Source organism: Oncorhynchus nerka, linkage group LG1 (assembly GCF_034236695.1).
Source record: "Oncorhynchus nerka isolate Pitt River linkage group LG1, Oner_Uvic_2.0, whole genome shotgun sequence".
Taxonomy (NCBI): Eukaryota; Metazoa; Chordata; class Actinopteri; order Salmoniformes; family Salmonidae; genus Oncorhynchus; species Oncorhynchus nerka.
The window spans coordinates 28,729,767-28,741,919 of NC_088396.1; the positions used below are offsets into that span (position 1 = coordinate 28,729,767).

At 44.6% G+C, this 12,153-nt stretch overlaps 1 protein-coding gene across 3 annotated transcripts in view; it reads right to left on the bottom strand.

The window, feature by feature from the left end:
• The window catches only part of LOC115128823 (zinc finger MYM-type protein 2-like), a 34,741-nt gene that overhangs the window by 13,877 nt on the left and 8,711 nt on the right, over positions 1 to 12,153 (bottom strand). For all 3 annotated transcript variants that reach the window (XM_029658963.2, XM_029658950.2, XM_065017836.1), the window contains 16 exons: positions 8,364 to 9,174; positions 7,914 to 8,202; positions 7,660 to 7,822; positions 7,111 to 7,323; positions 5,996 to 6,152; positions 5,536 to 5,645; positions 5,195 to 5,320; positions 4,809 to 4,959; positions 4,384 to 4,556; positions 4,045 to 4,210; positions 3,929 to 3,963; positions 3,677 to 3,809; positions 3,444 to 3,565; positions 3,011 to 3,161; positions 2,598 to 2,720; positions 1,904 to 2,004 (listed from right to left, as the gene is read on the bottom strand). In XM_029658963.2, coding sequence (XP_029514823.1) covers positions 1,904 to 2,004; positions 2,598 to 2,720; positions 3,011 to 3,161; positions 3,444 to 3,565; positions 3,677 to 3,809; positions 3,929 to 3,963; positions 4,045 to 4,210; positions 4,384 to 4,556; positions 4,809 to 4,959; positions 5,195 to 5,320; positions 5,536 to 5,645; positions 5,996 to 6,152; positions 7,111 to 7,323; positions 7,660 to 7,822; positions 7,914 to 8,202; positions 8,364 to 9,156 — 3,006 coding nt within the window. In that variant the 5' untranslated portion in view covers positions 9,157 to 9,174. The remainder of the gene's footprint in view (positions 1 to 1,903; positions 2,005 to 2,597; positions 2,721 to 3,010; positions 3,162 to 3,443; positions 3,566 to 3,676; positions 3,810 to 3,928; positions 3,964 to 4,044; positions 4,211 to 4,383; positions 4,557 to 4,808; positions 4,960 to 5,194; positions 5,321 to 5,535; positions 5,646 to 5,995; positions 6,153 to 7,110; positions 7,324 to 7,659; positions 7,823 to 7,913; positions 8,203 to 8,363; positions 9,175 to 12,153) is intronic.

Sequence of the window (12,153 nt, forward strand, 5' to 3'; positions counted from 1 at the left end):
ACACCACTTCCAGCAGCATCTGGTCTCCCATCCAGGACCTGACCAGGACCAACCCTGCTTAGCATCAGAAGCAAGCCAGCAGTGATATGCAGGGTGGTATGCTGCTGATATACCGGTACCATGGTAATATCACTGTACCAAAACGTCATAATACCAACATTTTAATATACAGTAGTACCGTTTCTTATGATACAACCACACCACGCTGGCGCCTTTTATAAAAAATGTATAAAGTCAGTTGTTTATAAGTTCAGTACATTTTTATTGAACCGGTCCAATAATATCCACTTCACTTTAATTTATGTATTTTTATTTCACCTTTATTTAACTAAGCACATATCAGGTGTGGCAGCTGTAAATCAACCAACCGTATCCCATACCAGCCCTCACTTACCTGCTTCTCTCCATCCTCTCTTCATAATAACACATGGGACTTACATAGCACTTTTCAAGGACTCAAAGTCACTTCACAATTATAGAAACAAAAAAGAAAAAACAAAACAAGAGGGAAAACAGACTAAACATGAATAAAGAGAGGGGTGAGCTCAAAGTGAAAGAGTGTGATATCAGTGTATGGGGACGGTATGGTTGGGATTTGGATATGAATCTGGTTTAGGGTAGGGGGTGGGATTCATGCACATCTATTCCTCCGTCAGATTAAAAAATAAATAATTTAGCAGTGATGGTGAGCGGAAATGGGGATGCAAACCCAGAAGAGTCTTCTGTTGTTAGATTTGTACATTGGTCACATTGGAGCAGCGCTCAAAGCGAGCAATGTTGATACATTGTATAATTTCATTGCCTATTGTAACCAAGAGCACAGACCAGTCAGAGTAGACCTTTGCAAGTTCACTTTCATGCATCCTCAGTGTCAGAGGGAAAATGGAGCACCACTTCGCGACAGACAGCAAAGAAAACTGCTTGTCTCTAGCCTAAACAGTTAAAACAATATGACCCATATTACCAGAGGTCTAGTCTGTAGCCTAAACAGTTAAAACAATATGACCCATATTACCAGAGGTCTAGTCTGTAGCCTAAACAGTTAAAACAATATGACCCATATTACCAGAGGTCTAGTCTGTAGCCTAAACAGTTAAAACAATATGACCCATATTACCAGAGGTCTAGTCTGTAGCCTAAACAGTTAAATCAATATTATCAGAAACCTTTTATTGGAATTTGCAAACATATTTTTTAATTTCACAAACCATGTCATGGGCCGTTTTAAATTAATCCCGGGTTGCTATTTATTGGTTTGATAACAAACAACGTTGTTCAGTCATGTTACCTAGCTAGCTAACAACCTGGTAACTTGACAATTGGTTTAGGCACATTTGATTGGCACAGAAAAAATGAAAAAAAGTCTGCTACTCATGAGATGTGCTTCAAAAGGTTATTTTCAAATAGGCCTTTTCTGGTGCTCCTTAAAATTCTGTTTGATGCCTAACGTTTTAAAAGTTGGAGCAGTGTGTGTATGTGTTTGTGGGAGAGAGAGTGGGGGGTGTGTCTGTAAACTGAAGATTAAAGAAGGTTTCATGCAGTGTTTTCCCCTAAGTGACACAATGACATGCAGATCATTATGCATGTACACTCCTTCCTCCCATTCCTCCAGCCAAATCACAGGCCTTTGCAAATATGAGCAAATCAGACATTCTATGCAGCATTCTATTATACAGTGAACAGTGTGCAGTTAAATTGAATATGTGTTGTATTGAGTAGAAGCGTAAATTTCAGGTTTTTAGAGAACGTTTAGAAAACAGGAACAAGTGTCCGGGGGATGGGGCGAACAGGATGGTAGGCCACAGATATTTGCCACACCGTGGTATTGTGATACTTGGCCTAGTATATTACTGTTTGTAAAATGTTGGTATCGCGACAACACTAGTCAGGGTGGGTAGTTTACCTGTCTCCTGGCTCTGGGTGCCACTTCCTTCTCCTCAGCCAGGAGAGGGGGCAGGGTGAACCCCATGTCCATGTCCAGGCCCTCCAGCGCAGGGACAGGGTCTGGGGCACCACAGGACAAACAGACACAGGTAAGGGATGAGCCAAGTCAAAGCCAACCAGACTGAGTTGGACAGAGGTAGGCAGAGCTAAAGTGAACCGGGCTGAACTGAGACAAACTGAGCCAGACAGATGGAGGGAGGGATGTGAATGAGTGAATTAGCTACTGGCTCTTCACTGTGGGGGTGAATTAAATCAAACCACCGTTTTATAACTAGCTTCTCTCTACTGAACACATTGTCCAGTGCTGCCGGTCACTGGCTCAGTTGGCTAGGTTCTTTAAGCTACCATTATAAGCATTATTAATTTATTAGCTAGGTCCTTTACTGTTCCTTCTGAATCCACTTCGGATTATAAATAAATAAAAAAATCCCTTTGTCCAATAGGAGTGACGAGTCAAATGAGCAGGCAGTCCAGAAATAACCCTAGATATTTATCTGTACTGTACTGTTCCATAATATAAAAAACACACCCATGTGACATTGTAACACCTCCCCACTGTACAGAGAGCAGTCAAATAATATAATTTTCCACAATAGAGAAGGACAGCACTAGAAAGTGTCTCAGAGTGGTCAGATGTTGTTCAGTCATCGTACCTTGAGGAAAGTCGTTCTCCAGGTCCAGGTCTGGTTCATACTTCTCATCCTCCCCATCCGATTCAGAGCTGCTGCTACTGGAGCTGCTGGACCTGGCCTCTCCTCCTCGCTCACTCTTAACATCTGAAATAGTCACACAACAATCAACCTCACAACTGTGCTTCCCATTCAGGTGGGCAAAAATACGTACTGGTAGTCATGGATAAAGCTTCATGGCTTGTTTCATGTCCTCACATAACAATACACCAATCACAGTTTCACAGTTAGAGTCCTAATCATTGGACACACTTCACAGTACTTGAGTAACACGGAGTTTGCACTGTTGGAACATGCAAACTGAATGTGGTATCCAGCTTTCTTTCTTTCTCTGTGTGTGTCTCTCTCTCTCTCTCTCTCTCTCTCGCGCTCTCTACCTGGCTTCTGGTCCTCTGCGATCATCTCAGCTTTGGAGAAGAGGTCAGCCTCGTGGGGGTCAGTAGGGACTTTGGCCTTAAGCTCGGTGATGGTCTGGACAATCTGATCTGCACCCTGCATCGTGGTCGGCAGGAATACCGGCACTGGAACCTGGGATACAAGGGAGGGAGAGGGACAACTGGTTGGTTAGGGACTGTCCATGTGTCAAATACTAGTAAGAGTAGATTGAGAGTCAATATTCGCTCCACCTTATTATTTTCACAACAAGAATGTGATTCATAGTTGTCCTCATATTTACAAAATACCAATCAGAGTTTCAGAATGTGAACAGCAATAGAGTTCTAATCATCGGACACACCTCTGCTTGAAATGACCAAATTTGCACTTTTGGGACAATTCTATAGGTTCCATGGAGCCCAGGGCGTTTCTTACCGGGACGGGTAGTGTGATGGGCATGGGTGTAACCTGGGCGTAGAGGTTCATGGGGACGGGGATGAACACGGGTACAGGGATGGGCACGGGAATGTACTCCCTCTTCACCCCGTCATCCTCATCTGGAGACAGACACACTGGTCAAAAGTCAAACCAAGGACAATGACACTACTTTGTGGAAGATAATGAACAGTTTGAACCACAGCTTCTTAGTGTAATATTGAGCTGTGTACCAGTCTGTAGGAGCTTGCTCTGCATGTGTGGTTTGCAGTAGGTGGCCTTGGTCATAGTGAGAGGCTTGCAGAGTACAGCTTTATTCTTCACATCCTTTAGGATCCCTCCACCGGTGTACGGCTGACTCAACATCTAGCAGATAGAAAGGATAAGAAGGATATTTGTTATAGAAGGAGAATGATATTCTTTACCTTACGGTCAGCTGTACTGCAACAATTATAGGGTTTTAACGTGAAGTGTTTTTTTCTCACCGCAATGTTGGTTGCCTCGGTTTGTATTCCAAATCCTGTCAATAGAAAACAGATTTCCATAAGTCAACCACAAAGAAGCATTTGTATTAAAAGACTAAACAGACACAAATTAGTACCAAGTCTGGTGTTCTCTGGGCCCTTCTGCGTTTCCAGGTTGGGTTCGTTCTGCTGGCAGTAGAAACGGAGGAGACACTGCTGGTCACAGAAGTGCTTCATCTCTGCTCTCCACTGTACCGACTCAGTCAGGTTCCCCTGCACCTTACAGCAGTCACAACGCACCGCCTGGAGGACATACAGGGTAACGCACACAAAAACACCCTTCATATAAGAGATTGATCAAATCAAAATGACCCTCTGGAGACACAATTTTGAGGACAACATAAAAATAAGTAATCATTGACTAACTCAGGAATAGTATTTTTCACAGCTAAACTGATTTAGGTAGGTGCACTGACCTTGTAGTACCACTCATGGAACTTCTTGGCGCAGGTTTCACTGCAGAAGTCCCTGGAAACACTGGCCAGCTGCCTGATCACTCCTCTCTTACACAGCTGAGTGCAGTAGTTACAGGTGACACACTTCAGACCCAGCCGGTTGGCAAAGTCCTGCTTGAACAGCAGCTTACAACCTGAGGGGAAACAGGGACAACTATTAGGTGGTTACATGATGTCAGTGCTCACCTGACAGACAAACTATGGCTCAACTCATGTTTGGTATGGGTGAAGTGCCCCATCTAGTGGCAAACCATGGTAAGGCCATGAATAAATATGGGATGAGGACAAGTATTATCCACCCCGAGAGTGTTCAATCAGGGTTCTCTCACAATCAAAACCGACTAGCTAACAGGTACACAGATGAAGGAGTGAGAGCCTTGGCGAACCTTCGCTGCAGAAGGGCCTCTTGACTCCAGAGAACTTGACCGTCTCGTGGAGCGTCTTCTCCTCCTGGCAGTACTCGCAGAACGTGACGATGCAGTGCAGCTTCTTGTAGTCCTCACAACATATTTTACTGCAGAACTGGTACACTCTATCCTGGGGGGGGGGGGAAATAGATAGACACAATGTTGAATGCTCTTGCATATTTAATTTTGACCACTTTATTTATCCTGCACAGAGCGAGAAGTGGAGCATGTACACTCAAGACTTCCAACAGAAAGGTGTACAATTAACTTTGGTGCTCAATTTTGAGAACAAAAAAATATTACAACTAAAAACATAATAGAATTGTGTTCAATTCACTTTGTGGTCATGAACGTGGTTTATTTACCTCCCACTCCAGGATTTCAGGCTTTAGGCTGAATGCTCCTCGACAGTAATTACATTTGAGCTGGATGTTGTGGTTCGTTGTAGACATGGGAGCTTGTCCATTGGTTACTGTATGAATGGTTGCATTCTGAAGAAAGAGAAAAAATTTCATTGAGATGCAGACAACCAGATAAGGGCCCCAGACAGTCAGGGACTCATATTGTTTCATTGCACTGCACTAGAATGCTCTTTCTAACATGAAACCTAACTTTAAAGTAGGCTTTTAGAATTCTTAATCAAATCTTTAGTCCTGGTTAAGGTGACATTTACAATAATAAAGACAGAATTGGAGTTCATACGTACCTGGAACTTGGTGACACACATTGAGCTGCAAAAGTTTACGACCTTTCCCTCAGGCAGTGATGCCTGGTACTGAGGTAACGATGTCTTCTTACAGAAGTGACACGTGGGCTCTGAATCCGCAGAAATAAAAACACAGAACACCTCTTACCACATAACCTTCCTACACAGGGTATGATCCAACTTAAGTAAGCACCAGCACCTTTTTTATTGTACTTGCTGCACTAGACTCATACACCCATGCATATGTACACAGAGACAAATAAAACAACTAACCACCACATTTACGCAACCACACCAACAGTTAGTGTAAAGGACATAAGATGTGGGCTCACTGGAGAGTGAGAGTGGCAGTGCTATAATATGTGTGAGACGAGGTTTAATCCAGGAACTGAAATTCAAGTAATGAAGTTAAAATTGAGAACAGTGAGGCTCTGATGGTGAGGGATAGACAAATACTGACGGAGGATAGTGGTAGCGCTGCTGGCGATCTTGGTCTTGTTCATGCAGGCTGTGGAGCAGTATGGTTCCATTGTGCCGCTGGCCCCAATGCAGTGAGTTACTTCACTAGACCGGACCATGGCCCTACAGCCAGTACACATCGTCATCTTAGAGTTGGCCTGGAGGAATAAGGGAACACAAATATTTGTAGCCATAACATTAATAGCACCTAAGGTAGATACTATTGTTAACAATTACCAGCTGATATGGACCAATAGAAACAAATAGCAAAAATCTACAATCTCCCAGTGTCAGGGAGAGACTAGATGACACAGCCTGGCTTTTTACCCGCTTGTAGTCCCTGATACAGTTCTGACTGGTTGTAACCTGCTTGTAGACCCTGATACAGTTCTGACTGGTTGTAACCTGCCTGTAGTCCCTGATACAGTTCTGACTGGTTGTTACCTGCTTGTAGTCCCTGATACAGTTCTGAGTGGTTGTTACCTGCTTGTAGACCCTGATACAGTTCTGAGTGGTTGTTACCTGCTTGTAGACCCTGATACAGTTCTGACTGGTTGTTACCTGCTTGTAGTCCCTGATACAGTTCTGACTGGTTGTTACCTGCTTGTAGACCCTGATACAGTTCTGACTGGTTGTTACCTGCTTGTAGTCCCTGATACAGTTCTGACTGGTTGTTACCTGCTTGTAGACCCTGATACAGTTCTGAGTGGTTGTTACCTGCTTGTAGTCCCTGATACAGTTCTGAGTTCTGTGGTTGTTACCTGCTTGTTCTGAGTTCCCTGATACAGTTCTGTAGTCCCTGGTTGTTACCTGCTTGTAGTCCCTGATACAGTTCTCTGTTACCTGCTTGTAGTCCCTGATACAGTTCTGACTGGTTGTTACCTGCTTGTAGTCCCTGATACAGTTCTGACTGGTTGTTACCTGCTTGTAGACCCTGATACAGTTCTGAGTGGTTGTTACCTGCTTGTAGTCCCTGATACAGTTCTGAGTGGTTGTTACCTGCTTGTAGTCCCTGATACAGTTCTGACTGGTTGTTACCTGCTTGTAGACCCTGATACAGTTCTGACTGGTTGTTACCTGCTTGTAGTCCCTGATACAGTTCTGACTGGTTGTTACCTGCTTGTAGTCACTGATACAGTTTTGGCAGCAGAAGCGTTTCTGCTTGCCATCGATGATGAGGAAGTGGTTGGCGGTGGCGCGGCTGGGCAGGTATTCACCACACTGCTCACAACAGTTCACAATGAGCCCGTTGGCCATGCGGTAACGGTTGAAACAGGCATCGCTGCAGATCTTATGCGTGACAGTCTTGAAACTCACCTCATGGCGGATCTGTTATGAGGAAAGCCAATAGAAATAATTATTTTGACCACATATTGTTATGAATCAATCAGTGAATGAATACTCTGGAAGTAGTAAGATCTGTAAGAGATTCTAGCTGGTGTTGTTGGGGTTGTTTATAAATACTCTATTGTGAGATGGGAGCCACGCTTAATTATGATGCCAACTGTTTTCCATGCAGTAACCATGGTCACCAGGCTCAAGGCTTGGACAGACACAGCGGATGAGAAACTGTGCCGTCGGCAGCAATGTTGGAGGGAGAGTGATTGGAACGCATCTCATATATGCTCAGTCCCTAATCGACCCCTACCCACGGTTGTGACTAACCTCAGTGAGCTTGCTGCAGACAGTGCACTTAGTTTTAAGGGAGGACTTGGGTGGGTTCTGTTTATTCTCGTAGGCTCCCAGACAGCCTGTACTGCAGAACTCCTGGAACGATTCACTGGAGTCCACCTGGGCCACGATAGTGCCCTTCATTGTAGTGATGTCCCTGGAAGACAGGGTAATGCACACACACACACATTAGAAATAATGTAGCAAATTAGATATAGCGACACAAAAAAACAACACTTCCTTCTTACTTTTTGCACATGGTGCAGCTCTTCTTAGGGGTAGGTTTGTGTGAGAAGGAAGAGAGGCAGGTGGTGGAACAGAAAAGGTGTGTGGACCCTTTCCGCTGGTAAGCAGTCTGGCCTTTCTTCAGAGGCTTCTTACAATTGGCGCAGGTCACCTTGACAGTGCGAGGGGGGTTCTGTGAGCCTGAGGGGGAGGGGCCGGGTGGTTTGGGCAGGGATATGGCTGGTGATGTAGAGTCCACCCCCGTCCGTTTCTGGTTTCGCGGGAACGAGGCCGACTGGGAGATCCACGAATCTGTGGCAGGAAGAAAACAAGAACAAAAAACAAACATTAGCACACCTGAAGAAATGACTTAACATGGCTGCAATGTGAAAATAATTTTAAAAAGCCAGCACAGAATGATTCAGCACATTCGTGTGAAAATCGTGTGAAAATCATGAGTGAGTGTTTATTACCAGGCGTCTGGTGGGTCACCGTGTCTCCGTTCTGTACAGGCTGGCTAGTGGTGGAGGTGTTGCTAACCCGGCCAGGGTTGAAGGTGGCCGGGAGCCTGTTGGTGCTGATGGAGCTCTGGGCCTCAGGATTCAGACTGAAGGTGCTGCTGATCTGCAAGCCATTCTCCACCATGCCCACCCCGCCCTGCAGTGACGTCACACTGGTGATCACCAGGTTCATGTCCCCTTCCGCCATTGGCTCGGCTGCTGTAGCTGCCGTGGCAACAGAGGGCCCCAGCGTTGTGACACTGGCAATCTTTATCTCAGAATCGGGCTCTGTGCTGCTCAGTATGCCTTCGCTATCTGAAGAAGGGCCTCCGGCTGTGGCAAGTGAGGAAAAGCCTCTGTGCCCGGGATCCTCCTCATCGTCAATGACGATGGGCTCTGTAGGTGCTGCAGAATAGGTGGCGGGTGGACTGGGGATCTTGGCGGGGGCTGTGGCTGTTGTCGTGTTTATCATTGCTGTGGTATCGGTTTCAGTGGGGTGGGGCTCAGTGCAGTCTGTGGGTGTGGAGGCAGATTGGAAAGAGGGAGTAGCAGAGGGAGACGGGGCCTCTTCCACCAGCACCACATCATCATCGTCATTGTTCTCTATAACCCTGGAGGGTTCCTCTATTGCCTTGGTGACAGGAGCCTGGGTTCTCATGGGGGGTGTAGTTTGCTCTGAGGGAGTGGTGTCTGTGTCCATGGGTTCCTTATCTGGGGCTGTGCTCTCCTCCTCTACTCGAGGTTTGGCCTCTGATTCCCCATCCATCGTTTAGACTGCTACCACCTGCACCCACATAAACACAGCACAGATTATTAGGTACAATTTACCATAAGCATGTTAAGTGCATAGCATGTCAAGTGCAGGTATAGCTGTGTGTATGTGAAGAAATAGGAATACGGCCAAGCACTGTCTAAGCTAGCAAGTTGATTCCCTAAAGAGTCATTAATGAGTTCAGTTAAATCCCAGTTAGGAGACTGTGGTTTCTTTCCAGACAAACAAATTCTATGCAGGCCTGTGCACATTTCAAGATCATGTCACATTGATGTAGCTCCTCAGAGACTTCCCTGGGAATGGTAAAACATATTTTAAATGTTGTGCATGCCTTGGTGTATTTGGAACGCACATGTGTGTTCAGGAGACATTGATTGGATTACATGTGAATCTAGTTGCATGGCTGAATCTGGAGCATAAAAATGCCCGCAATACCACTGCCTGTCCAGGGGAGCCATTGTCCTGCAAGAATACTAATCTCTGCATATTTTCTCTCTCATCCTTTCCCACTTCTCTTGTCCCTCCTACCCCTTTTGGTCTCCCTCTACTCCTTCTGTCCAGGTTCTCCTCTCATTCAAAACTCTACCTCCTCATACAAACAGCCACACACATCTATCCTCTCAGTTTCAGCTGTCTGTCTCCTCCCCCTTTGTCCACCTCTACCATCTGTTGCCAAGTGATGCAACACCGTGGTTGCTGTAGTGATCAGGAGACTGCCATGGGGGCTTGTTGTTCTATGAAGGTAGACATCAGGCTAACATTCAGTACTAGTCAGTAGACACCAAATGGAAGCAAAGATGCAGCACAACCTGGCCACACTCATTCTCCAGTTTGGGTCCATGTTTAATCCAGTCCACTATACCAAACACAATTGTAGACTACAACGGATTGCAGTTGCCACAGACAAACGGTCAATTTTGCAGAGCCTTTCATGAGCGCGATGGACATCCCCCCAAAGTCCACTGTTATGACAACATATATCGAACAGCAATATAAATGTAACATGTAAAGTGTTGGTCCCATGTTTCATGAGCTGAAATAAAAGATTACAGAAATGTTCCATATAGGGAATCACGATATATAGGTGAACATATCGGAATTGGACGATATTAGCTAAAAATGCTAACATCGGTATAGGCTGATGTCTAGTTTAACGCTGATGTGCAAAACCAATGTCAAAGCTGACGTGCATACCTATATAACGTAGGTACATGACGTAATGACGAACACGTGCAACACAGCATTCCTAACATAGCCCACAATGTCTGCTGTTTGGATCGAGTAGTCAACAAGTCGAGCAGTCATTTGAAAGAGTAAGACAATATCAGCGAGACAACTCAAAAGGCGAAATCCATTAAAGTCAAGATAATGGAATTCATTGCCCTTGACAATCAACCATTCTGTCATGGGTGATATTGGCTTTCGCCGACTGGTCGAGCACACACTACCAAGTGCTATTTATCAGATGTTAGTTACACAGTAATAGCTTCACACCTATTAGCTTTACGACATACATACTATGGAATGTAGTTTGGTACAGAAGTCTGCAAACACCGAACAAACGATGTGTTTACAATACCGCGGTGGTAATAAAGCATCATTTGTTTGACCACAATTTCTTCGGTAGCTACCTAGCTAGCCCCAATACAATTTATTTATTTATTTAACCTTTATTTAACTAGGCAAGTCAGTTAAGAACAAATTCTTATTTTCAATGACGGCCTAGGAACAGTGGGTTAGCTGCCTGTGCACGGGAAGAACGACAGATTTGTACCTTGTCAGCACGGGGGTTTGAACTTGCAACCTTCTGGTTACTAGTCCAACACTAACCACTAGGCTACCCTGCCGCCCCGATCAGCCTGAAAACAATGGCCAGTAGAAACTGCAGTCATTTTCATTATTCTTAGCAATGATTTAGGAATCCTTGTAAGTATTAGCTACGTTGCCACTTCTTGTTCGCCTATTGAAATTGAACTTCAGTTCAGGAAAGTAAATAGCTAGCCAGCTACTAAACTCTGTTGCTCAAAGCTAACGTTATAAGCAGCCAGCTAGCTTCATCTGGCTAGTGAGGTTCGACCGGACCGGGTTGTGTGTTGTACCTAGTCCCTATTGTGGCTAGCTTCACAAGTGGAACAGTTTTCCTTCTAAATGTAAAAAGTATGTAATTGACAGTGATGCAAGTGAATACAAATAGAATTATGCCATGCTTTTATTTTGAAGGCTAACCGCAAAGTCCACTATCGTGGCTAGCTTTACAGATGGGCCCAAGCACCAATAACCAAATAAGAACAGTCTTATAAAGGGTTATTTCAGATGACACATAGCTATATAGTTAGCTAGCTAACTATAGCTATTGAAAAAGATGTCGTGTTGCTATGTTTTTGGGGAAAAACATTGTTTGCATCCATGAGCTAGCTAGCTTTTTAAAATTTTATCACCAGCACTGTATGTGCGCGAGACAACTTCACCAGCATCATAGAGCATACGTATCGATGAATTGTTGTGACATATTAAATATGAGTGATTGTGTAATAACTGTAAAAATTAAGGAACAAGTTAAATTATGCGACGTGCAGTCATATTCAGATCCTGACTGGTCAACAAGCTTATTTGACACGCAAAGACGCAAATGGCGGTCCATAGAAATTCTGGTTGAGAATGAAACGACTGAACAACAAAACAGCGGCGCAAGTAAGAGAAATAGGTTTTGATTAGGTTTTTACTGGTAGTGTGGACATACGTAAATGCCAACAAAACAATGTTTTGGTCAGTGTGGTGTGTAACCTTTATTTAACTAGGCAAGTCAGTTAAGAACAAAATCTTATTTACAATGACGGCCTACCCTGCACGACACTGGGCCAATTGTGCGCCACCCTATGGGACTCCCAATCAAGGCCGGATGTGATACAGCCTGGATTCAAACTGATACAGCCTGGATTCAAACTGGACTGTAGTGACACCTCTTGCACTGAGATGCAGTGCCTTAGACTG